This window comes from Anomaloglossus baeobatrachus, chromosome 11 (genome assembly GCF_048569485.1).
Source record: "Anomaloglossus baeobatrachus isolate aAnoBae1 chromosome 11, aAnoBae1.hap1, whole genome shotgun sequence".
Taxonomy (NCBI): Eukaryota; Metazoa; Chordata; class Amphibia; order Anura; family Aromobatidae; genus Anomaloglossus; species Anomaloglossus baeobatrachus.
In genome coordinates, this window is record NC_134363.1 from 96,125,328 (window position 1) to 96,149,266 (window position 23,939).

At 42.7% G+C, this 23,939-nt stretch overlaps 1 protein-coding gene and 1 pseudogene across 1 annotated transcript in view; both read right to left on the bottom strand.

Moving 5' to 3' along the window:
- LIG1 (DNA ligase 1) overlaps positions 1–23,939 on the bottom strand; it is a 793,173-nt gene that overhangs the window by 727,928 nt on the left and 41,306 nt on the right. The window contains exon 2 of the mRNA XM_075328748.1: positions 5,853–5,908. Coding sequence (XP_075184863.1) covers positions 5,853–5,869 — 17 coding nt within the window. The 5' untranslated portion in view covers positions 5,870–5,908. The remainder of the gene's footprint in view (positions 1–5,852; positions 5,909–23,939) is intronic.
- LOC142255820 (syntaxin-5 pseudogene) lies at positions 18,204–18,751 on the bottom strand (annotated as a pseudogene).

Consider the following 23,939-nt stretch of genomic DNA (forward strand, 5'->3'; position numbering starts at 1 on the left):
TATTGATTCCAGCCAATTTTGCAGTCAAGTTGCACTCCTTCTCTTCCGAGCCCTGCAGTGTGCCCAAACAGTTGATTTCCACCACGTACAAGATATCACTAAACTCAGGAGAAATTGCGCAATAAATTTCATGGTGATTTATTTCCTGTTACCCTTGTGAAAAAAAAAGCTACCTGGTTGAAGTAACAATTTTGTGGTCAAATTTTATTTTTTTATTTTCATGGCTCAACATTATAAACTTCTGTAAAGCACGTGGAGGTTCAGGGTACTCACCAAACATCTAGATAAATTCCTTGAGGGGCCTAGTTTCCAATATGTGGTCACTTGTGGTGGTTTTTTGCTGTTTACATACCTTAGGGGTCCTCCAAATGCAACATGGTGCCCGCAACCTTTTTCAGCCAAATTTCCTTTCCAAAATTCAAATATTACTCCTTCCGTTCCTAGCCCTCCCATTTCTCCAAACAAAGGTTTCAGACCACAAGTGAGGTATCACCGCGCTCATAAAAGTGGGTAACAAACATTGGGGTCAAATTTTTGGAATTACCTCTTGAAAAAGTGAAAAAATTGATGCTAAAGCAACATTTTTGAGAAAAAAATGAAAAATTTTCAATGTGACAATGTAACGTTATCAAAATCTGTGAAGTACCTGTGGATCCAAAATGCTCACTATACCCCTAGATAGAAGCCTTGAGGGGTCCACTTTCCAAAATGGCATCACTTGTGAGGAGTTTCTGCTGTTTAGGTACCTTAGCGGACCTGTAAATGCAACATGGTGCCCGTAATCTATTTCAGCCAAATTTGCTTTCCAAAATTCAAATATTGCTGCTCCTGTTCTGAGCCCTCCCATTTGTCCAAACAAAGGTTTCTGACCACATGTGGGGTGTTGGCGCGTTCATAAGAAAGTGGGTAACAAGTTTTGGGGTTCATTTTGTTGTGTTATTTCTTCTAAAAGTGAATAAATTTGGGGTAGAGCAACATTTTAGGTACAATTTTATTTTTTGCTTTTTTTCATTCCACTTTGCTTTAGTTCCTATGAAGCACCTGAAGGGTTAATAAACTTCTTGGATGTGGGGTTGAGTACTTTGAGGGGTGCTGTTTTGAGAATGGTGTCACTTTTAGGTATTTTCTGTCACTTAGGCCTCTCAAAGTCACTTCAAACGTGATGTGGTCCCTAACAAAATGGTTTTGTGAATTTTGTTGAAAAAATGGGAAATTGCAGATGAACTTTGACCCCTTCTAACTTCCTAACCCCAAAACATTTTGTTTCAGAAATTGCGCTAATGTAAAGTAGACATGTGGGAAATGTTATTTATTAACTGTTTTGTGTGACATAACTCTCTGGGTTAAGGGCATAAAAATTAAAAGTTTGAAAATTGCAAAATTTTCAAAATTTTCATCAAATTTCCGATTTTTTCACAAATAAAAGCAAAAAATATCGTTCTAAATTTATAACTATCATGAAGTACAATATGTCACGAAAAAACAATGTCAGAATCATTGGGATCCGTTGAAGCGTTCCAGAGTTATAACCTCATAAAGTGACACTGGTCAGAATTGCAAAAAATGGCCTGGGCAAGCACCCCGAAACACCGTGTCTGCAAATTGGGATTCTGATCTGGCTTATATATCCTGAGTCATATTGCAAAGGATTGTTGAAAATCCACTTGTGACTTTTAGGATCGCTACTTCCAATAGGTGGCGCTGTGCTAGAGTTTGTCTCCTTTACTGGAGAGACAATTTGAAAAAATGGCCTGGGCATTAAGGACAAAACTGGCTTCGTCCTTAAGGGGTTAAATGCAACAAGAACTGGATTTCTCCAGTTTCTAATCCTTCCAGATGAGCGGAAGCCAAAATAAATTCCCCCAAAATGTTGATTTTGACTACTGCTGTTAATGTCCACCCCTTCCCATATAAAGCACTTTCCTTCCTGAGTCAACCATGACTCAAACCAAAGGGCTAATTTTTGAAAACACTAGGCACATTGTACAGTGTAGAAACCAGGAGAGTACTCCTACTCCAGCCTAACTACTATTTGTTATTGGAGGTCCTTGTGATGGTGACTTCCTGCGTCATCCATGACTCAGCCCATAGGGCTAATTTCTGTAAACAATGCACATTGTAAAGTCCTGCCAAACTAATATTTGTCATTGGCGACCCTTGTCACAGGTTGTCCCACATTGTGACTGAGATAGGGGATTCATATTCTATAGCAATTTACAATGACTGTTGATGAACAACTGATAGCCCGCTGAAAACTTGAATTGAGGGCCACAACTACTACACTAGTCATACGTAGATGTTTGTCATGGCAGGCCCTCGTCATGGTGTCTTCCTGCATCTATGACACACCCAGGAGTAATTTTTAGAAATTCGATGCACATTTGCACTGGACCAAGTACTAGAGTATCAATCAACAGGTCTTCTCTTCCTATATAATCTGAGGAATATTGGCAATAAATATCTATGAGCCATTTGGAGAAGCTTCTCCAACCCAGAATGGAGGGGGGGGGGCACCATATATCCTTTGTCCCTTGCACAAGTGATATATTTGAGATCATCATCCAGTTGACTAGTGCAGCTTTATTTTTTCTGTTGGCAGAGTGAGGCTATGTGCGCACGTTGCATAAATACATGCAGTTACGCTGCGCTTTGTAGCGCAGCGTAACTGCATGCGTCCTGCGTCCCCTGCACAGTCTATGGAGATTGTGCAGGGGTCGTGCGCACGTGGCGTCTTAGAACGCAGCGCTTCGGCTGCTGCCCGAAGCGCTGCGTTCTAAGAAGTGACATGTCACTTCTTCCGTGCGCTTTGCCGGCAGCTCCTGCTCGGTCTATGGCAGGAGCTGCAGGCAGAGCGCATGGAATCGGCTTTTTTTTTTTCTCTACGGACATTTTCTGCAGCGATTTGAAGCGCACGTGTGCTCTTCAGATCGCTGCAGAAATTTCTGCAGGGCTAGTACGCAACCTGCGCACATAGCCTTAAGCCCAACATGAGGCTCGCAGGCTGCAGTCACTGCTCTCTTCTTGTACCCCTTGTCGCTTGCCCTTCTTCTCTATAGTCTCTACCCTTAAATGAGTGAAATGAGCGAGTGAGGGCCCTACGATATGAATAAGTGAGGGCACTCTCAAACGTACAGAAGAAAACACTCCAAAATGTATCAAGGAGGGCCCTTCCAAACGTATGTTACTGGGCCACCTCAGGGCCCTCACCAAACTCTGGTTTCCTGACACCTGCAGGCCCTATGAAAACTTGAAATTAGGGCCTCAGAATGACATTGAGGGGGGAGGAGGGTAAAGCCCAACACTACAATGGGCACATTGTAAACTGCTACAGAATATGTATTCCACTATCTGAGTCTCAATGAGGGAGTAATCGTCCAAATGTATAAGTAACAACAGTCCCTCCAAAACGTATGTTACAGGAACACTTGAGGCCCTTCAGGTCAAAGATCAACATACCAACGAGCACGTTCTAGCTGGCTTGTAAAGTGCTGGGGAATAGCTAGCTAGAAATTATGTATGACAGAGGGTACTACAAAATGTATGTCAGGGCACTCCCAATTGTATAATAATAAAAAAAAAACCAAAAAAAAAAAAAAACACTGAACAAACACTAAAAAGGGATACTTTTTGTTCCTCCCGTTTATTTAGCGTTATATACAAGTGATTATTCACGAAAAAACTGATTCTTAACCTTTTTGGCTTGTAAAATGCAATTTAGGTTAGCTTTGGTAGGTGTTCTTGTGCATCTGTAAGTGGTGTAAGGCAATGTTCACACTCTGCGTTTTTGCTGCAAAAATTTCTTGAGAAAATGGTTGTACCTTTCTGCAGACATTTCCAGCAAAACCTATGGCAAAAAAATTAGCTGTGCGCACACTGCGTTTTTTTCTTAAGAAAATTCTTTCAGTGGATTTTCTTGAGAAAAAGAATGTGCATGTCACTTCTTTTCTGCAGCTAACAGAGTTATTCACTTCATTGATTGTAATGTAATCATGAAATCACGCAGGGAATAACGCAGGTAGCAAATTATGTGCGGTTCATTGCGTTTTTCTGCGTTATTTCACGTTTTTCAGGACATAATGTTCATCACTGCCCTGCGTTTTGCAGGGAAGTGTTGTCATTATGACAAAGAGTAAGCTAAGCAAAGAGTAAACACACACACAGATCACACTCAATCCCTGAAAGCCGCACGGAAGCACTTCCGTGTGACCTCCGTTGGGTGCCCGTGCAGTCTGTGTCCCGCGCCCTGCCAGCCCCGCAGCTGCCCGCACTGCACTATCAGCAGCTTCTCACACAGCAGTGCGGGCAGCCGCGGGGATGATGTGCGCTTTTGTCAGGAGGTTAGATGAGATCATTACCTGCTGTGACGATCTCCTGTACTCCTGACGTCAGCGCTGTCACTGCCTTCCATTGCCCGCCACGTTCTCACGTCACGTCTCACAAGCGGCGCAATACTGTCACTAGCGGTGACATCACGGGCTCCCGCAATACTGCTGAGAACGCGGCGGACAATGGAAGGCAGTGACAGCGCTGACGTCAGGAGTGCAGGAGATCACAGCAGGTAATGATCTCATCTAACCTCCTGACAGCAGCGCTCGTCATCCCCTGCAGTGACCTGGGCTGAAGTATTGATGTTAGCTCAGGTCACTGCACTACTGTCTCAGCCAATGGAGAATGTTCTGTTTTCATTGACTATGGTATGGATCGTCGTGGGACCCCCTTATTGGATTACGCCAGACCCGGATTTGATTATTTTCAATAAAATGGTGAAAGAGGGAATGTTTTGGGGAGTGTTTTTCCAAATAAAACTTTTTTTTTTGTTGTCTATTTTTTATTTCTTACTGACTGTGTTGGGGATGTCAGGTATCTGATAGACGTGTGACATCACTAACCCCAGAGCTTGATGCCTGGTGACATTACACATCTGGTATCAACCCCATATATTACCCCGTTTGCCACCGCACCAGGGCAATGGGATGAGTTGGGGCAAAGCGCCAGGATTGGCACATCTAATGGATTCTCCACTTCTGGGGCGGTTGTGGCCTGCTATTTCTAGGCTCGGGAGTGTCCAATAATGGTGTACCTCCCTAGTCTGAGAATACCAGACCACAGCTGCCCGCTTTACCTTGGCTGGTGATCCAATTTGGGGGGGACCCCACGTTTTTTGTTTTAAATTATTTATTTTATGTAAAATAACAGCGTGGGGTGTCCTCTGTTTTGGATTACCAGCCAAGGTAAAGCTGCCAGCTGTGGTCTGAAAGCTGCAGCCGTCTGCTTTACCCTAGCTGGCTACAAAAGATATGGGGGACCCCACGTCGGTTTTTTTTTTTTTAATTAATCTATCCATCTTTCTATCTATCCACTATCTATTTATCTATCAATTATCTATTATCTATATTTATTGCTGTTAAAGCATTAAAAAATGCAGGGACCAACCTGCAAAAAAATGCACCAAAACGCATTTTTCGGTGCGTTATTGGTGCGTTTTTTTAACGCAGGTGCGCTAATCCTTCACAAGAAATTTCTTAAAAAAAATCCTTTTTCTAGTGTGCACATAGCCTAATACTGTGACATACTCATTCCCAGAAACCAAATGAGTGAGAAATGCATGCAGGCATATTCTCCAGGCTCTCCCCATTCAGTTTCATCAGTTACCCATCCATTTCAGCCTTTCCTCAGGCCCTCAGACCGCTTTGTTGGGTCGAGCAGAAAATTACTCGCATTTCCTATTGACTTGCATTGTACTCGCTATTCGGAACTAATACACGAGAGTATTACAAAGTACTCGTTACAAGTGTAGCAATTACGAATATTACGGTACTCGCTCATCTCTAGTGTCACTTTTTTAAACTTACTTTATACTGCGCTGCATCCTTAAGCCAAAGAAGAAAAACACCAAGATTTCAAGATTCTGGGGGAAAAAAGGAAAAAAAAAAAAAATGATAAAGGAATAAATTTTTCTTACAGTAAGAAATCACCAATACAGTACATCCAACAGGATCATCAATGGCCCAACATTCTTTATCAATTATTGTCAGTGACCTCCTGCTGATCTGAAAATGAGAGAACTCCTAAATGGCTTAATAACACTTCAATCAAATTTATTGAAGACTCTCCTACTACTCTGACATCTGGTCAGCATATTGACTATCTAAATCTGATGGTTAAGTGCACCTGTCACCAGTCAAAAGTATGCAGTTTTGATCTTAAAGGGGTGGTTCACCCATTTTTTTTTTATTTTGTCTAGTAGTGTAGCTTACTATTACACTGGGGAACAATTTGAAAAAAAAATTCTGTTAGGTTTTTGAGCTTATTTATACTAAAATTGGCATGCTGATTCCAAAAATGTAGGCAGTTTTTTTCTATCACGTCAAGTTTTTCCTCCTCAACTTACCTGCCATAGAAGCACAATTGCACTGATTTCTGTAATAAGACTTAGGGTACTTTCACACTTGCGTTTATTTCCTTCCGTTACAATCCGCCATTTTGGAAAACAGCGGAATCCGTTAACGGATTCCGCTGTTTCCCATAGACTTGTATGGGTGACGGATTGTACCAAAAGGACCTGCGTTGCTTCCGCTGGGCGACGCTACGTTGCTTCCGCCCAGCGGGAGGAACGCAGCATGTAACGTTATTTTGAGCAGCGGAATCCTCTGGATTTCACTGCGCATGCTCTTTTTTTTTTTAATCAAACTTTATTTTGGCTCGCGGTGGCCGAACGTTCAGCTGAGCGCCCGCCCGCCGGCAAGTGACAGCGCTCAGCTGATCACCCGGCGGCCGGCTGCAGGGAGCGATCAGCTGATCACCCGGCGGCCGGCTGCAGGGAGCGATCAGCTGATCACCCGGCGGCCGGCTGCAGGGAGCGATCAGCTGATCACCCGGCGGCCGGCTGCAGGGAGCGATCAGCTGATCACCCGGCGGCCGGCTGCAGGGAGCGATCAGCTGATCACCCGGCGGCCGGCTGCAGGGAGCGATCAGCTGATCAACCGGCGGCCGGCTGCAGGGAGCGATCAGCTGATCAACCGGCGGCCGGCTGCAGGGAGCGATCAGCTGATCACCCGGCGGCCGGCTGCAGGGAGCGATCAGCTGATCACCCGGCGGCCGGCTGCAGGGAGCGATCAGCTGATCGTTCACAATAGTCTGCCGCTGGTAAAACTGGGAAAAAAAAAATCAAAACGAATTGCGTTGTTTTGCAGCATCCGTTGTGCCACTATATGCAACACATCCGTTGCATCCGTTACACAACGCAATGCAACGGATACCGTTCAACGCAAGTGTGAAACTAGCCTTATCTGAGTACAATTCGACTCATATACAGCTACGTGGCAACTTGTAAGAGTAGTCACAACTGAGACAGTGTGGTGAGAGGTGTGTGCAGTTCCCAATACGTCATAATTATCAATATCTTTACACAAAAAATGTATCATAGTAGGAATAAATAGGATTTGTGATAGCTTTTCTCTTTATATTGGGCGCTTAGTTGTAATTTATACATTCCCCATGGTGTGGAGAGAGCAAAAAAGTCATTCCACAGACTGTTACTTCTGTTTAGTGAAAACATCAGGATTTAACAGGAAAAATAAAAAGTAAAATAGAATATCCAAATCTACCGTCAGCTATCAGACCAATGCCTCATTCAGCTGAAATAACAGTGCCAGTTTTCGAACAGCTGCCATCTCTAGAAGTTCTGAGTGATGTTGAGGAACACAGTGACAGCAATGATGCAGAATTTGAAATTCACAAGGATTCAGTTCGTAAGGGATTTGATCAGCATGAGTTAAATGATTTAGCACGTGAATTGGGCTTATCAAAAAAAGCTTCAGACTAGCATCAAGGCTGAATGAGAAACAGTTACTTGAACAAGGAGCGAAGGTATCATACTTTCGTACTAGAGAAAGTACATTTTTGCAGTACTTTCGGTGTGACAGCGGTTTTGTGTTTTGCCATAATATTCCTGGTTTACTACAAGAATTAGGGCTTTCAATGTACAATCAAAATGAATGGCGACTGTTTATTGATAGCTCAAAGCGGAGTCTTAAGTGTGCCCTTCTACACAATGGCAATTTATTTGGTGCAGTCCCTATTGGGCATTCTGTCTCTCTTCGAGAAGAACATGGAGATGTAAAGAGAGTTATTGAAATATGACACACACAATTGGATCATCTGTATTGACCTTAAATGGTTTGCTTCCTTCTTGGTCAGCAACGTGGGTACACAAAGTATCCCTGCTTTCTCTGTATGTGGGATAGCAGAGCTCGAGAAAAGTATTAGGTTGAGTCGAATTGGCCTCCAAGATCTGGTCTTAAACCTGGAGATCCTAACATTCTACATCAGCCGCTTGTTGACAGGAAGAATATACTATTCCCACCTCTGCACATAAAACTAGGTCTCATGAAGCAATTTGTAAAAGCATTGCCAACTAACGGCGACTGTTTTAAGTACATCATGTTGGCACTTCCTGGACTTTCCATCGAAAAAAATCAAGGCTGGTGTGTTTGATGGTCCACAAATTCGACAGGTCATCTAAGATGAACATTTCACTGGGACTATGTCAGATCTTGAGAAGAATGCTTGGTTATCATTCAAAGACGTCGTCAAGAACTTTCTTGGAAATACACGTGCAAGTAATTACAAAGAAATTGTTCAGAAACTATTGGAGAGCTACAAAGCGCTTGGTTGCAACATGAGTATTAAACTACATTTTCTGCATTGCCATCTTGCCAACTTTCCGGAAAATCTTGGTGCTGTTAGCGATGAGCAAGGTGAACGATTTCACCAAGATTTGAAGGTTATGGAAGACCGTTACCAGGGTAGATGGGATGTACATATGATGGCTGACTATTGCTGGAGCATCAAACGTGATTGTCCTCAAGTTAAACACTCCAGAAAAAGCTATAAATGTACATTTTTACCTTAAATACTTTATATATATATATATATATATATATATATATATATATATATATATCTCCTTTGTAAAAAACATGATAGTGTTAACAAAACATATTTGTCATGCCTATTTCTTATATATTTCATTTTTTGTTCATATTTGTACTATTTAAAAAAAAAACAAAAAACACTTAAGCTACAGTAGTTTACATATTTTTGAGAAGACAAAAATCCTATAGTTCAAAAACTTGACGTGATAGAGAAAAACTGAGATCATTTCTGGATTCAGCATCCAAAAATTAATTAAGAACAGTTGTCTGACCTAACTCCTAAAAAATTGCGTTCCCCAGTGTTAGAAGCCAATGCAGAAAACGCCTATATTTGCACTTCTGGCACTGAGCGGCGCTATCCTGCACGCTCAGTGCCGATCACATGACCCCCTGGTGCTGCAGCCGCTGGTATCCTCTTACGTCCCGTCAAGTTCCGGGCTCTCAAACTTGACGGGTACGTCAGAGGATGCTGGCGCCACTCACAGTGATTGACTGGGCTGTGGGCGGTGAGTACCGCTCGTCATAGCCCAGCATCAAGGGGAGGATCCTCTCTCTCTCCTAGCATGGTCAGTACAGAAATCTCTCGATCGTGGAGGGGTGAGAGGGAGTAATAAATATGGAGTCCCTAAGTGTGTCTGTGTATTTATTTCTAATAAAGTATTTTTCGCTGTGTGATGGTTTGTTTGTTTTTTTTAACCCCTAACCCTAGGGTTAGGGTTGTGTGTTTATTTTTGTTTTTTTTAATGAATTTAAAAAAAAACAAAAAAACACGACATGGGCTTTGCCCATCGAGCACCAGAGCATTTAACTGCTCACTCATGCCTACTCCTAACCACAGCGCCAGAAGAACAAGTAATCAGATGACTCCAGTGTCGGACGATTACTTGTTCTCTGTCCCCCTGCATCCATCGCAGTGTGTGCGGGCTGTGAGGTCACCTGAGTTCAGTCCAGCACTGGAGTCAGCTGATCTGAACTCAGCTGAACTCCAGCCCGCACACGCTGCGATGGATGCAGGGGGACATAGAACAAGTAAGGCCTAAGCCACACGGCGAGAAAAACGGTGCGAGTGGAGTGCGATAAAACATCACAGTCCATTCGGACCAATATTAGCCTGTGTATCAGCGCACATGAGCAATTATTTTCTCAGCCCTAATCGGACCGAGAAAACAATCGCAGCATCCTACGACTGTAATGCGAGACTCTTTCTCTTTTACCCATTCAAGTAAATGGGGCGAGAGAAAAATCGCACTGCACTTGCGGTACATCGGTGTACGCGAGTGCAGAGCGAGAATCGCAATAGCCGACTACGGAGGAGAGAGGGGGAGAAATCCCTCCCACCCCTCCTCAGTGACGGCCCGTCCGCCCCTCTGCAGCACTGGCCCGCCCCTCCTGAGAGCCGGCCCGCCCCCTGCAGCTGAGGTCCGCTCGCACAGTAGGACCTCAGTTGCAGGGACACACGCATGACACTCAGCTCTGCTGTACTGAGCGTGAGCCGAGTATAATGCGAGGGGATCTCCGTAATCCCCATGTGGCCCCGGCCTAATCGTCTGACACTGGAGTCTGCTGATCTGAGCTCAGCTGAACTCCTGTACACACAGCCCGCACATTGTCACATGTGATCGGCAGCAGGCAGTGACTGCTGTTAACCTGTATCCATCGCAGCGTGTGCGGGCTGTGAGATCAGGAGTCAGCTGACTCCAGTGCCGGCTGATAAATTCTGTGTCCCGCTACAGAAGGATCTGAAAAATAACAGTTGCATGCGTTGCACATTTAATCCACAGGATCCGGTCATATGCGGTTTATTGCCTACAGGCAAAAAAAAACGCTGATGTGAAAGTATCCTGCAAAATGCATGCCACACGGATGATACGGACGACACAGACTAGGCAAGAGGGAAAAAAAAAAAAAAAGCTATCTCATCACCCCTTCAATTTTTTTTTCACGTTACGCCGGCTAATAATCATAATTTCTGTACATACATACACACACATATATATATATATATATATATTATATATATATATATATATATATATATATATATATATATATATATATATATATATATATATATATATATATATATATATATATTACAGTTAGGTCCAGAAATATTTGGACAGTGACACAAGTTTTGTTATTTTAGCTGTTTACAAAAACATGTTCAGAAATACAATTATATATATAATATGGGCTGAAAGTGCACACTCCCAGCTGCAATATGAGCGTTTTCACATCCAAATCGGAGAAAGGGTTTAGGAATCATAGCTCTGTAATGCATAGCCTCCTCTTTTTCAAGGGACCAAAAGTAATTGGACAAGGGACTCTAAGGGCTGCAATTAACTCTGAAGGCGTCTCCCTCGTTAACCTGTAATCAATGAAGTAGTTAAAAGGTCTGGGGTTGATTACAGGTGTGTGGTTTTGCATTTGGAAGCTGTTGCTGTGACCAGACAACATGCGGTCTAAGGAACTCTCAATTGAGGTGAAGCAGAACATCCTGAGGCTGAAAAAAAAGAAAAAATCCATCAGAGAGATAGCAGACATGCTTGGAGTAGCAAAATCAACAGTCGGGTACATTCTGAGAAAAAAGGAATTGACTGGTGAGCTTGGGAACTCAAAAAGGCCTGGGCGTCCACGGATGACAACAGTGGTGGATGATCGCCGCATACTTTCTTTGGTGAAGAAGAACCCGTTCACAACATCAACTGAAGTCCAGAACACTCTCAGTGAAGTAGGTGTATCTGTCTCTAAGTCAACAGTAAAGAGAAGACTCCATGAAAGTAAATACAAAGGGTTCACATCTAGATGCAAACCATTCATCAATTCCAAAAATAGACAGGCCAGAGTTAAATTTGCTGAAAAACACCTCATGAAGCCAGCTCAGTTCTGGAAAAGTATTCTATGGACAGATGAGACAAAGATCAACCTGTACCAGAATGATGGGAAGAAAAAAGTTTGGAGAAGAAAGGGAACGGCACATGATCCAAGGCACACCACATCCTCTGTAAAACATGGTGGAGGCAACGTGATGGCATGGGCATGCATGGCTTTCAATGGCACTGGGTCACTTGTGTTTATTGATGACATAACAGCAGACAAGAGTAGCCGGATGAATTCTGAAGTGTACCGGGATATACTTTCAGCCCAGATTCAGCCAAATGCCGCAAAGTTGATCGGACGGCGCTTCATAGTACAGATGGACAATGACCCCAAGCATACAGCCAAAGCTACCCAGGAGTTCATGAGTGCAAAAAAGTGGAACATTCTGCAATGGCCAAGTCAATCACCAGATCTTAACCCAATTGAGCATGCATTTCACTTGCTCAAATCCAGACTTAAGACGGAAAGACCCACAAACAAGCAAGACCTGAAGGCTGCAGCTGTAAAGGCCTGGCAAAGCATTAAGAAGGAGGAAACCCAGCGTTTGGTGATGTCCATGGGTTCCAGACTTAAGGCAGTGATTGCCTCCAAAGGATTCGCAACAAAATATTGAAAATAAAAATATTTTGTTTGGGTTTGGTTTATTTGTCCAATTACTTTTGACCTCCTAAAATGTGGAGTGTTTGTAAAGAAATGTGTACAATTCCTACAATTTCTATCAGATATTTTTGTTCAAACCTTCAAATTAAACGTTACAATCTGCACTTGAATTCTGTTGTAGAGATTTCATTTCAAATCCAATGTGGTGGCATGCAGAGCCCAACTCGCGAAAATTGTGTCACTGTCCAAATATTTCTGGACCTAAGTGTATATATATATATATTAGACACACACACACACACACCCTGGTTGTGCAGAGCAGAGCTGGAGCTTCTGCTGTCTCTGATGTGATTGATCTCAGTGCTTCCACAGGTAAGAGGCAGGGAGGAGACTTTGGTCTTTGGGTGGAGAGCTGAGTGGGTGTGTTAGATACAGCCCTAGAGCCACAAAGAATTATGGGAGTTGTAGGAACTGAACCCAGGAAGTCAGAAGAGAGATTATCCCCATCAGAGCTGGAGCCAGCAATGAGGATGTGCTGCTAGTGCACAATAAAAGGTAATATTGCTAAAAAAAACAAAACAAAACATAATAGATGTGTGGAGAGGCACATATTCGCAAGATTTATCAGAAAAAAAGAAAAAAAAAATCAGTTTTGGTAACTGGACAACTTCTTTAAGAATTAAATCTGTCACAAGGCTTTGGGGTATACGCCCCCTGGCTTCAAACTGAAGTAGTGCGCATGACCAAAACTTCGGGGTTATGCGCACTGTGCTGAAATCCAGCGTCGGATCGCAGCAGAGAGGTGAGAGTGACCATGCCTCTGGCCATGACGCTGCGCATTTATTAGCATGCCCTTAGGGGAATACTAACATGGTAATGGAGCAGACTAGACACGGGAACTAACGTCCAGGGGACTAGTCCCCTTGCTCATTAGCATACGATAAGATATTTAAAAATACTTTTTCTAAAGATCTCTTTATCTACGCTAGTGTATACAGGGACGGTTAGGCAGGGATTAGCAATATGCATCCAGAACTACTTGTGGTTCAGGGTGCATCTTGCACCTGACAGATTTCCTTTAATGTACATTCTTGCACCCAATCTTGAAAGAAAAAAAAACAAAAAAAAAAGGTAGACATTTTTGCAAATTTATTAAATAAGAAAAACTGAAATATCACATGGTCATAAGAATTCAGACCCTTTGCTCAGACACTCATATTTAAGTCACTTGCTATCCATTTCCTTGTAATCCTGCTTGAGATGTTCTACTCCTTCAATGGAGTCCAGCTGTATTTAACTAAACTGATAGGACTTGATTTGTAAAGGCACACATCTGTCTATATAAGATCTCACAGCGCATGCCAGACAATGAGAATCATGAGGTCAAAAGGAACTCAGAAACAGAATTATGGCAAGATTACAAAAGATTTTCTGCAGTACGCAAAATTCTTAAAAACACAGTGGCCTCCATAATCCTTAAATGGAAGAAGTTTGGGACCACCAGAACTCTTTCTAGATTTAGCTGTCCAGCCAAACTGAGCAATCGTGGGAGAAGATCCTTGGTGAGAAAGGTAAAGAAGAACCCCAAGATCACTGTGGCTGAGCTCCAGAGATGCAGTAGGGAGATGGGAGAAAATTCCACAAAGTCAACTATCACTGCAGCCTCCACCAGTCAGGCCTTTATGGTAGAGTGGCCCAACAGAAGCCTCTCCGTGCAAGACATATGAAAGCCCGCATAGTTTCCAAAAAAAAAAAACACATGGACTCCCAGAATATGAGAAATAAGAGTCTCTGGTCTGATGAGACTAAGAACTTTTTGGTGATAATTCTTAGCGGTATGTGTGGAGAAAACCCGGCACTGCTCATTACCTGCCCAATACAATCCCAACAGTAAAACATGGTGGTGGCAGCATCATGCTAGAAAGGTGTTTTTCAGCTGCAGGGACAGGATGGTTGGTTGCAAATGAAGGAAAGATGAATGCAGCCAAGTACATAGATATCCTGGAAGAAAACTTCTTCCAGAGTGCTCTGGACCTCAGACTTGGCAGAAGGTTCCCCTTCCAACAAGACAATGACCCTAAGGCTAGGTTCACACTTCCGTTGTTTTAAATCCGTCAGGTACGTCAGCAACGGATCAGTCGTTTTTTAGGGTACTTTCACACTTGCGTTGTTTTCCTTCCGTTACAATCTGCCCTTTTGGAAAACAGCGGAATCCGTTAACGGATTCCGCTGTTTCCCATAGACTTGTATGGTTGACAGATTGTACCAAAAGGAACTGCGTTGCTTCCGCTGGGCGACGCTCCGTTGCTTCCGCCCAGCGGGAGGAACGCAGCATGTAACGTTGTTTTGAGCAGCGGAATCCTCTGGATTTCACTGTGCATGCTCTTTTTTTTTTTTTAAATCAAAATTTATTTTGGCTCGCGGTGGCCGAACGTTCAGCTGAGCGCCCGTCCGTCGGCAAGCGACAGCGCTCAGCTGAGCGACCGGCCGCCGGCATGCCCGGGCGCCGGCAAGTGACAGCGCCCAGCTGATCACCCAGCGGCCGGCTGCAGGGAGCGATCCAGCGCTGGATTCCGTCATACTCTACTGAGCATGCCCAGCATGTTTGGCACACCCACTGGACTGTCCCAAACACAAACGATCATGACTGATCCGTCAAAAAACGGACGCACAGCGGATGCAACGGATCAGTTTTTTCACAGGATTCCTGTGAAAGGAATCCTGTGAAAAACACATCCGTTGCATCAGTTGACAACTAAGGCTAGTTTCACACTTGCGTTGAACGATATCCGTTGCATTGCGTTGTGTAACGGATGCAACGGATGTGTTGCATATAGTGGCACAACGGATGCTGCAAAACAACGCAATTCGTTTTGATTTTTTTTTTTTCCCAGTTTTACCATTGGCAGACTATTGTGAACGATCCAAAAAAAAGCGGCGTGCGGCATGAGGAATGTCACATGTTTTAATCAGGTCACATGACCACATTGTGAAACCGCCCTAACAGGAAGCACAAGGGCGCAACGCCCCAACCCACGCCACCAATGCACAAGCATATGATGACGCGGATGGGGGAAGTATACGTCCCCCAGCAAAACCCCAGGACATCAGATGAAAGGCACATAACATAGGGCAGATAACATATTCGAAAGGGCAAACCATGAACCATACATTACTCATAAACCAAACAATCAGCCATAACACACCATATATCCACACAATCATAACAAACTCACATAATAAAAATATACATAATTATAAAATTACATATAGAATAAAAATATATGTGTAAAAAATTAAAAAGTGCACGTGCACGTGACCAATTTAGTCAAAATTATTAATATTAATACGAAAAAGTGTACGTGAGATAAATAATATACAATCAAGTGACCAATAATAAAAACACAAGAAAAAAGTGTGAAAATAAGTGTATTAAATATAAAAATGAAAGCACGAGGATAAAATATAAATGCAATAAAAATTATACAAAATACCATTTAATATACAATTAATTATATTATATTAATATATACCATACCACATTACAACCATATATATACCTACCATAAAAATTAAGCCAATGTATTTATACTAAAATTAATAACAACCCATCCATACCAAGCCCCTTATAATAAAACCATATTATACCCATACGCTAATACACCTGACGCCCGCCATCAATTTTAATAATTAATTATGCTCACACCATATAACAATAAAATTATAAACCACTTCATATCAATACATTTACCACTGTACAACATTAACCATAATCATTACCCTATTTAGTCATTGCAGAATATAGAATTTTCAGATCACAAAAAACTACCAAAGCCCCATTGTTCGTTAAGTCCAAAAGGTGCAATTGTTCTTAAAATAGTGATCCATCGGCATTCCCTTTGTAGCAGACGGGTCTTCAAATCTCCTCCTCTTGAACCCATATGGATCCGATCAATACCTTGAACCTTCAACCCCTTCCATGAATCAGGATGTTTATTGCGAAAATGCCTAGCCAATGGCTTTAGCTTCTTGAAGGCCTCAAAATCATCTGATCTAACCTCATATGCAGACTTGATATCACGTATATGCTCTTGGATACGGAACTTTAATTCCCTTGAGGTCATGCCCACATAAAAAAGTCCACAGGGGCACGTCGCAAGATATATTACCACCTCCGTCTTACAATTTATGTGATGGACAATTTCAAATTCCCGTGTTTTCGCGGAGTTCCAGAAGGTCTTTGTCTTCAAAATAACAGGACATACAGAACAGCCCCCACACGTCCATGATCCCCATTTTGGACCTGAGGACTCTTCTGGAGCTCCACTGCCTCTTTTTCAAACTCTTCATCCTTATCACAAATACGACGTGCACGAATGAACTGTCCAGTGGGTATTGCTTTTAAAATCACATTAGCTGGGTGTGCAGATCTTGCATGTAGATAGGCATTAATGCTGGTTTCTTTACGGAATATCGTCGTATGTATAGTGCCATCCTGATCAACGGATATTTTCAAATCAAGGAAATCAATAGTCTTCTGTTCGATCCAAAATCTCCATCAGTCTGTTCACGAAGAAGCTCTTCTAGTATCCGTACCGCTTCCAATTCCTCCTCTGTAGAAAATGGAGAGTGCATTGGTTGTTTAGAAAAATGTTTTTTAAGGAGGAGTTTTCGTGCAAACAAAAATGTATCTTTGATTGCATTAAAACAGTCAAAGTTTGCAGATGGACAAAATTTTAACCCAAGGGATAATACCGATTCCTGAGCTTCTGTGAGGGGGATCTCAGATAAATTATCTTCAGGACTTTATTTTCGGTAGTGCCAGCATCACTATTATAATCCTGTTTTCTCTTCATGGCACTTTTCTGTGCATTTTGTCTCGTCATCATACCATATGAAGAGGTTGGTATTTCTTCATTAGAAGTGCCTGAGTTGATACTGGAAAGAGATGACATGGAGTGGGACCTGGTTTTCAACTTCCGCATTCTCCACTTGAAAACCTGATTTGTTTGGTAGTCTCCCCTATCTCGTTTAAACTTTTCCATTTTAAGTTGTTGGATGTCCGCCTCACATGTATGAATCCTGCTCATCGATGAGTTGCAACTGTTGACTAACTTTAGAATCCATCTCTATTGTCACATCGCCAGATCTGCAGGAGTCGTCTTGAAACAGAACTGATGGCCCCATACGGTTGTGATGAAGAGGAAGAGATGAGACCTGGCCCTGAGAGAACTGTTCTCTGCGACTTCGCTGCTGTTTTAGATTCTCTGTTCTTACTTCTAATACAGACTTGAAATCGTTGGACATGGACGCCAATTTGGACTGAAGGGAAACCACCACAGTATAAGGGCTGCTTCTCACTTGCGAGTTTCTCGCAGTAGAGCAATGCGAGAAAAACTCGCATTGAAATCGGACACGTTAGTCAATGATTCAGCTCTCATCTGCGATTTTTTTCTCAGTCCAAATCGGACCGAGAAAAAAATCGCAGCATGCTGCTTTTTTGCGATTTTCTCGCACCATTTGTCCCAATGATTTCCTATGGAAGGGGATTAAAAGTAGCATCACACACGCGCACCACCGTTCACATTTGCGAGTGTGGCAGTAACTTCGCTCATTAGATGAATGTGACAGCACATTCCCATAGGTTAATTAAATGACACATGTGTAATAGCTTTTATCTAATTAAGATGTTGCATGAAACTAGCATCGCAATACACACGCGACCAAAAAGCATCGCACTTGCGTTGCACTCGCACCTAACGTGAACTAAAATCAGCCGAGTTTTTTTCAGCCCAGTCGGACCGATTTTACTCGCATAGATGTGTTTCCACCCTTAGAGTGAGTCTGGACATGCCGGCCGCTCTGACTGCCCCTGGCTCTAACAAACGACTGTAACTGGGCAATCTGTTGATTTAAACTATTAATGTCTTGCTTAATAATATATGTCAGTTCCTCAATTTCCACAGCTTTGTCATCAAAAAGAGACTTCCTTTTGGCCAATATCGTCAACTTTTCCAATTTAGTAAATGTGTTGCTGAGGTCCTTCCCGATGCGCTTGGCCATAAGAGTGAGTTCACTTCTCTGTTTTACAGCATTGAGAGAGGGATTGGACAGCGGGACACCATTCTGGCGCCCACGCAAAGACTTGCAAGCAGACATGAACTCGTCGGTGCGGTCCCGGCAAGACATGTTATCCGTTGGTGGGACAAGAGAAGGGGGAGGTAAAACTTCTAGAGCAGCTTGGGAGGGCAGGACCTGAGTTTGAGGGGGTCCTACGTATACTCCGTTCTCAGTGTTTCGGAAACAGTGACGTTTACGTGCGTTCATGGGTCCTGGGCCAGCTGCCAACTGAGGGTTTGACACCGTAACTGTTTTGGGCGCCCCCGTTCCACGTCGGTTGACCCTCACTATGCCCTTCAATTGGATGCTCTGCAACGCCTTGACGCGTTTCCCCTTTCCAGGATACAAGGATCATCAGGAGGGTTTCTCTCCTCCGTCTGTTTCACCGGTCGCCGCTGTCGCTCAGTATGTGCTGGGGGTTTCGTTGACGTCAGCGCCCAGTTGTATATGGTATAGTATTTATTAATATAATATAATGAATTGTATATTAAATGGTATATTTTGTATAATTTTTATTGCATTTAATAATAATTTTTATTATATATATATATATATATATATATATATTTTTTCACTTTATTATTATTTTTTCACTATTTTTTCACTATTAAAATATATTTTTTATGGATATATTTTATCCTCGTGCTTTCACTTTTATATTTAATACACTTATTTTCACACTTTTTTCTTGTGTTTTATTATTGGTCACTTGATTGTATATTATTTATTATCTCACGTACATTTCGTATTAATATTAATAATTTTGACACAATAATTAAATTGGTCACGTGCACTTTTTAATTTTTACACATATATTTTTATTAATATATATGTAATTTTATAATTATGTATATTTTTATTGTGAGTTTGTTATGATTGTGTGGATATATGGTGTGTTATGGCTGATTGTTTGGTTTATGAGTAATGTATGGTTCATGGTTTGCCCTTTCGAATATGTTATCTGCCCTATGTTATGTGCCTTTCATCTGAGGTCCTGGGGTTTTGCTGGGGGACGTATACTTCCCCCATCCACGTCATCATATGCTTGTGCATTGGTGGCGTGGGTTGGGGTGTTGCGCCCCTGTGCTTCCTGTTAGGGCGGTTTCACAATGTGGTCATGTGACCTGATTAAAACATGTGACATTCCTCATGCCGCGCGCCGCTTGTTTGCGTCCTGGCGGTTGCTAAGAGACGCGTCTCCCTCGCTCACGTCATCGCATGCCCTCTGCGCATGCGTGTGACGTGGTCGACAGTGACACGCTCCTGGACTTCCGGTCGGGGCGCTGACATGGTGGCGCCACATATGAAGGTATGGGGAGGTTGATTAACTTAACACATGTGCCGGTCCTATATAAGAATGCTCACTGCCTACCTCCACATCAACTTCCCTGAGGAAGCGGTGTGAAACACGTGTTGGAGTGGTTGGCAGGGGAGCAGTATTATACCACTAATATGGCAGCAGTCTGGTATTTATTATATGAGCAAATTGTTATAATGGGCAGCTACTAATGCAGGTTTTTGCTGGTATTTTACCAATATAGGGATGTTGTAAACTGCATATTATATATATATATATATAATATATTTTTTTTTTTTTATTTTTTTTTAAATTTTTAAATGCTCTTGTTAAACTTTAATATATACATTGAGCTTGTTATTTGGCCTGCTAGGATTTAGTAATTTTATTGTATATGCTTGGATATTGTGGGTATAGTACGTGCTCCCCCTGCCTTTAATTATGGTAATTTTTTAACAATGTTTGTGTCTGTTTTTAATATGCCATCAATAAAGAAACTTTTTATCAATCTATAGCTTTATTGGGATAATTTTATTTTTGATCGTTCACAATAGTCTGCCAATGGTAAAACTGGAAAAAAAATCAAAACGAATTGCGTTGTTTTGCAGCATCCGTTGTGCCACTATATGCAACACATCCGTTGCATCCGTTACACAACGCAATGCAACGGATATCGTTCAACGCAAGTGTGAAACTAGCCTTAGTTGTCAACTGATGCAACGGATGTGTTTTTCACAGGATTCCTGTGAAAAAAACTGATCCGTTGCATCCGCTGTGCGTCCGTTTTTTGACGGATCAGTCATGATCCGTTTGTGTTTGGGACAGTCCAGTGGGTGTGCCAAACATGCTGGGCATGCTCAGTAGAGTATGACGGAATCCAGCGCTGGATTCCGTCGTAAAACAGATTACGGCGGAATCCAGCACCATAGACATACATTACAAGCGTGACGGACTGCGGCGGATACCTGTGCGGTGCGTCAATTTTGACGGCCAGAAAAATGTTACATTCTGCGTTGCTCCCGCCCGGCGATCAGTCAAAAAACGACTGACCGTGACGCAGCGGATCCAACGCAAGGTCATCAGTCGCAATCCGTCACTAATAGAAGTCTATGGGGAAAAACTGGATTCCTGCAAAATATTTTGCAGGATACCGTAATTCCTCAAGGCGACGGATTGTGACTGATGCAAAACAACGGAAGTGTGAACCTAGCGTAAGCCACAGCTAAAATAAGAGTGTCTTCAGAACTGTGTGACCATTCTTGACTGGCCCAGCCAGAGCCCTTACCTAAACCTAATCGAACATCTCTGAAGAGACCTGAAAATGGCTGTCCACCAATGTTCAACATCCAACCTGATGGAACTGGAGAGGATTTGCAAGGAAGAATGGCAGAGGATCCCCAAATCCAGGTGTGAAAAACTTGTTGCATCATTCCCAAGAAGACTCATGCCTGTATTAGCTCAAAAAGGTGCTTCTACTCAATGGTCTGAATACTCATGATCAAGTGACATCTCAGTTTCTCTTTAATAAATTTACAAAAATGTCTACATTTCTGGGGGGGGGGGGTTTCTGTCAAGATGGGGTGCAGAGTGTACATTAATGAGAAAAAAAATGACCTTTTTGAATTTAGCAAATGGCCGCAGTGAAACAAAGAGTGAAAAATGTAAAGGGGTCTGAATACTTTCCGTACCCACTGTATATACCAGTATATAGTCATGATGGAGATGGGGGGCAACTTGTATGTCTATAGGATTTCGACTGCTACAATGGCCCAAATGGGATGGGGGGGAAATCAAACTTTGCACACGATGCTGAAGTTGGTTTCTTATTCGTCCAGTTTCTTATTCGGGGCTGAAGTTGGTTTCTTATTCGTCAGTTTCTTATTCGGCAATTTAGTTTTTTCAGTTTTTTATGCATTTATCAACAAAAATGACACATGACAATAATAAAATACAATGCACTGATGAGCCCTAATATACATACACTCAAAACCAGCTGCGAAAATTATAAAACTGGCAAAAAAATGGGCATCAAAGTGGGCACCAAAGTATGTTAGTGAAAGGGTTAAATGGCTTTGGGCCACTGATCTAACACCACAATTACCTATCTAGTGATGCCCCTAATCAAACTCAAGTGTCTCCAGCCTGGCCCAAAGGGGTTCTGGGCATCAAAACTGGCATCAAAGTGGGCACACAGCCAATTTTCACAGATTTGAATAAGTAACCAGTGTTTTTGAGGGGTTAAATGGCTTTGGGCCACTGATCTCACACCACATTTACATACCTAGGGATGCCCCACATCAAACTCAGATCACTCCAGCCTGGCCCAAACAGGTTCTGGGCATCAGAACTGGCATCAAAGTGGGCAAATGGCCAGTTTTCACAGATTTGAATAAGTAACCAGTGTTTTTGAGGGGTTAAATGGCTTTGGGCCACTGATCTCACACCACATTTACATACCTAGTGATGCCACACATCAAATTCAGATCACTCCAGCCTGGCCCAAACAGGTTCTGGGCATCAGAACTGGCATCAAAGTGGGCAAAACCCACTTTTCACAGATTTGAATAAGTAACCAGTGTTTTTGAGGGGTTAAATGGCTTTGGGCCACTGATCTGACACCACATTTACATACCTAGTGATGCCACACATCAAATTCAGATCACTCCAGCCTGGCCCAAACAGGTTCTGGGCATCAGAACTGGCATCAAAGTGGGCAAAACCCCAGTTTTCACAGATTTGAATAAGTAACCAGTGTTTTTGAGGGGTTAAATGGCTTTGGGCCACTGATTTCACACCACATTTACATACCTAGGGATGTCCCACATCAAAATCAGATCACTCCAGCCTGGCCCAAACAGGTTCTGGGCATCAGAACTGGCATCAAAGTGGGCAAAACCCCAGTTTTCACAGATTTGAATAAGTAACCAGTGTTTTTGAGGGGTTAAATGGCTTTGGGCCACTGATTTCACACCACATTTACATACCTAGGGATGTCCCACATCAAAATCAGATCACTCCAGCCTGGCCCAAACAGGTTCTGGGCATCAGAACTGGCATCAAAGTGGGCAAATGGCCAGTTTTCACAGATTTGAATAAGTAACCAGTGTTTTTGAGGGGTTAAATGGCTTTGGGCCACTGATCTCACACCACATTTACATACCTAGTGATACCACACATCAAATTCAGATCACTCCAGCCTGGCCCAAACAGGTTCTGGGCATCAGAACTGGCATCAACGTGGTAAAAATCCCAGTTTTCACAGATTTGAATAAGTAACTGGTGTTTTTGAAGGGTTAAATGGCTTTGGGCCACTGATCTGACACCACATTTACATACCTAGTGATGCCACACATCAAATTCAGATCACTTTAGCCTGGCCCAAAAAGGTTCTGGGCATCAGAACTGGCATCAAAATGGGCAAAACCCACTTTTCACAGATTTGAATAAGTAACCAGTGTTTTTGAGGGGTTAAATGGCTTTGGGCCACTGATCTGACACCACATTTACATACCTAGTGATGCCACACATCAAATTCAGATCACTTTAGCCTGGCCCAAACAGGTTCTGGGCATCAGAACTGGCATCAAAGTGGGCAAATGGCCAGTTTTCACAGATTTGAATAAGTAACCAGTGTTTTTGAGGGGTTAAATGGCTTTGGGCCACTGATCTCACACCACATTTACATACCTAGTGATGCCACACATCAAATTCAGATCACTCCAGCCTGGCCCAAACAGGTTCTGGGCATCAGAACTGGCATCAAAGTGGGCAAAACCCCAGTTTTCACAGATTTGAAAAAGTAACCAGTGTTTTTGAGGGGTTAAATGGCTTTGGGCCACTGATCTGACACCACATTTACATCCCTAGTGATGCCCCATATCAAATTCAGATCCCTCCAGCCTGGCCCAAACAGGTTCTGGGCATCAGAACTGGCATCAAAGTGGGCAAAACCCACTTTTCACAGATTTGAATAAGTAACTGGTGTTTTTGAGGGGTTAAATGGCTTTGGGCCACTGATCTCACACAACATTTACATACCTAGTGATGCCACACATCAAATTCAGATCACTCCAGCCTGGCCCAAACAGGTTCTGGGCATCAGAACT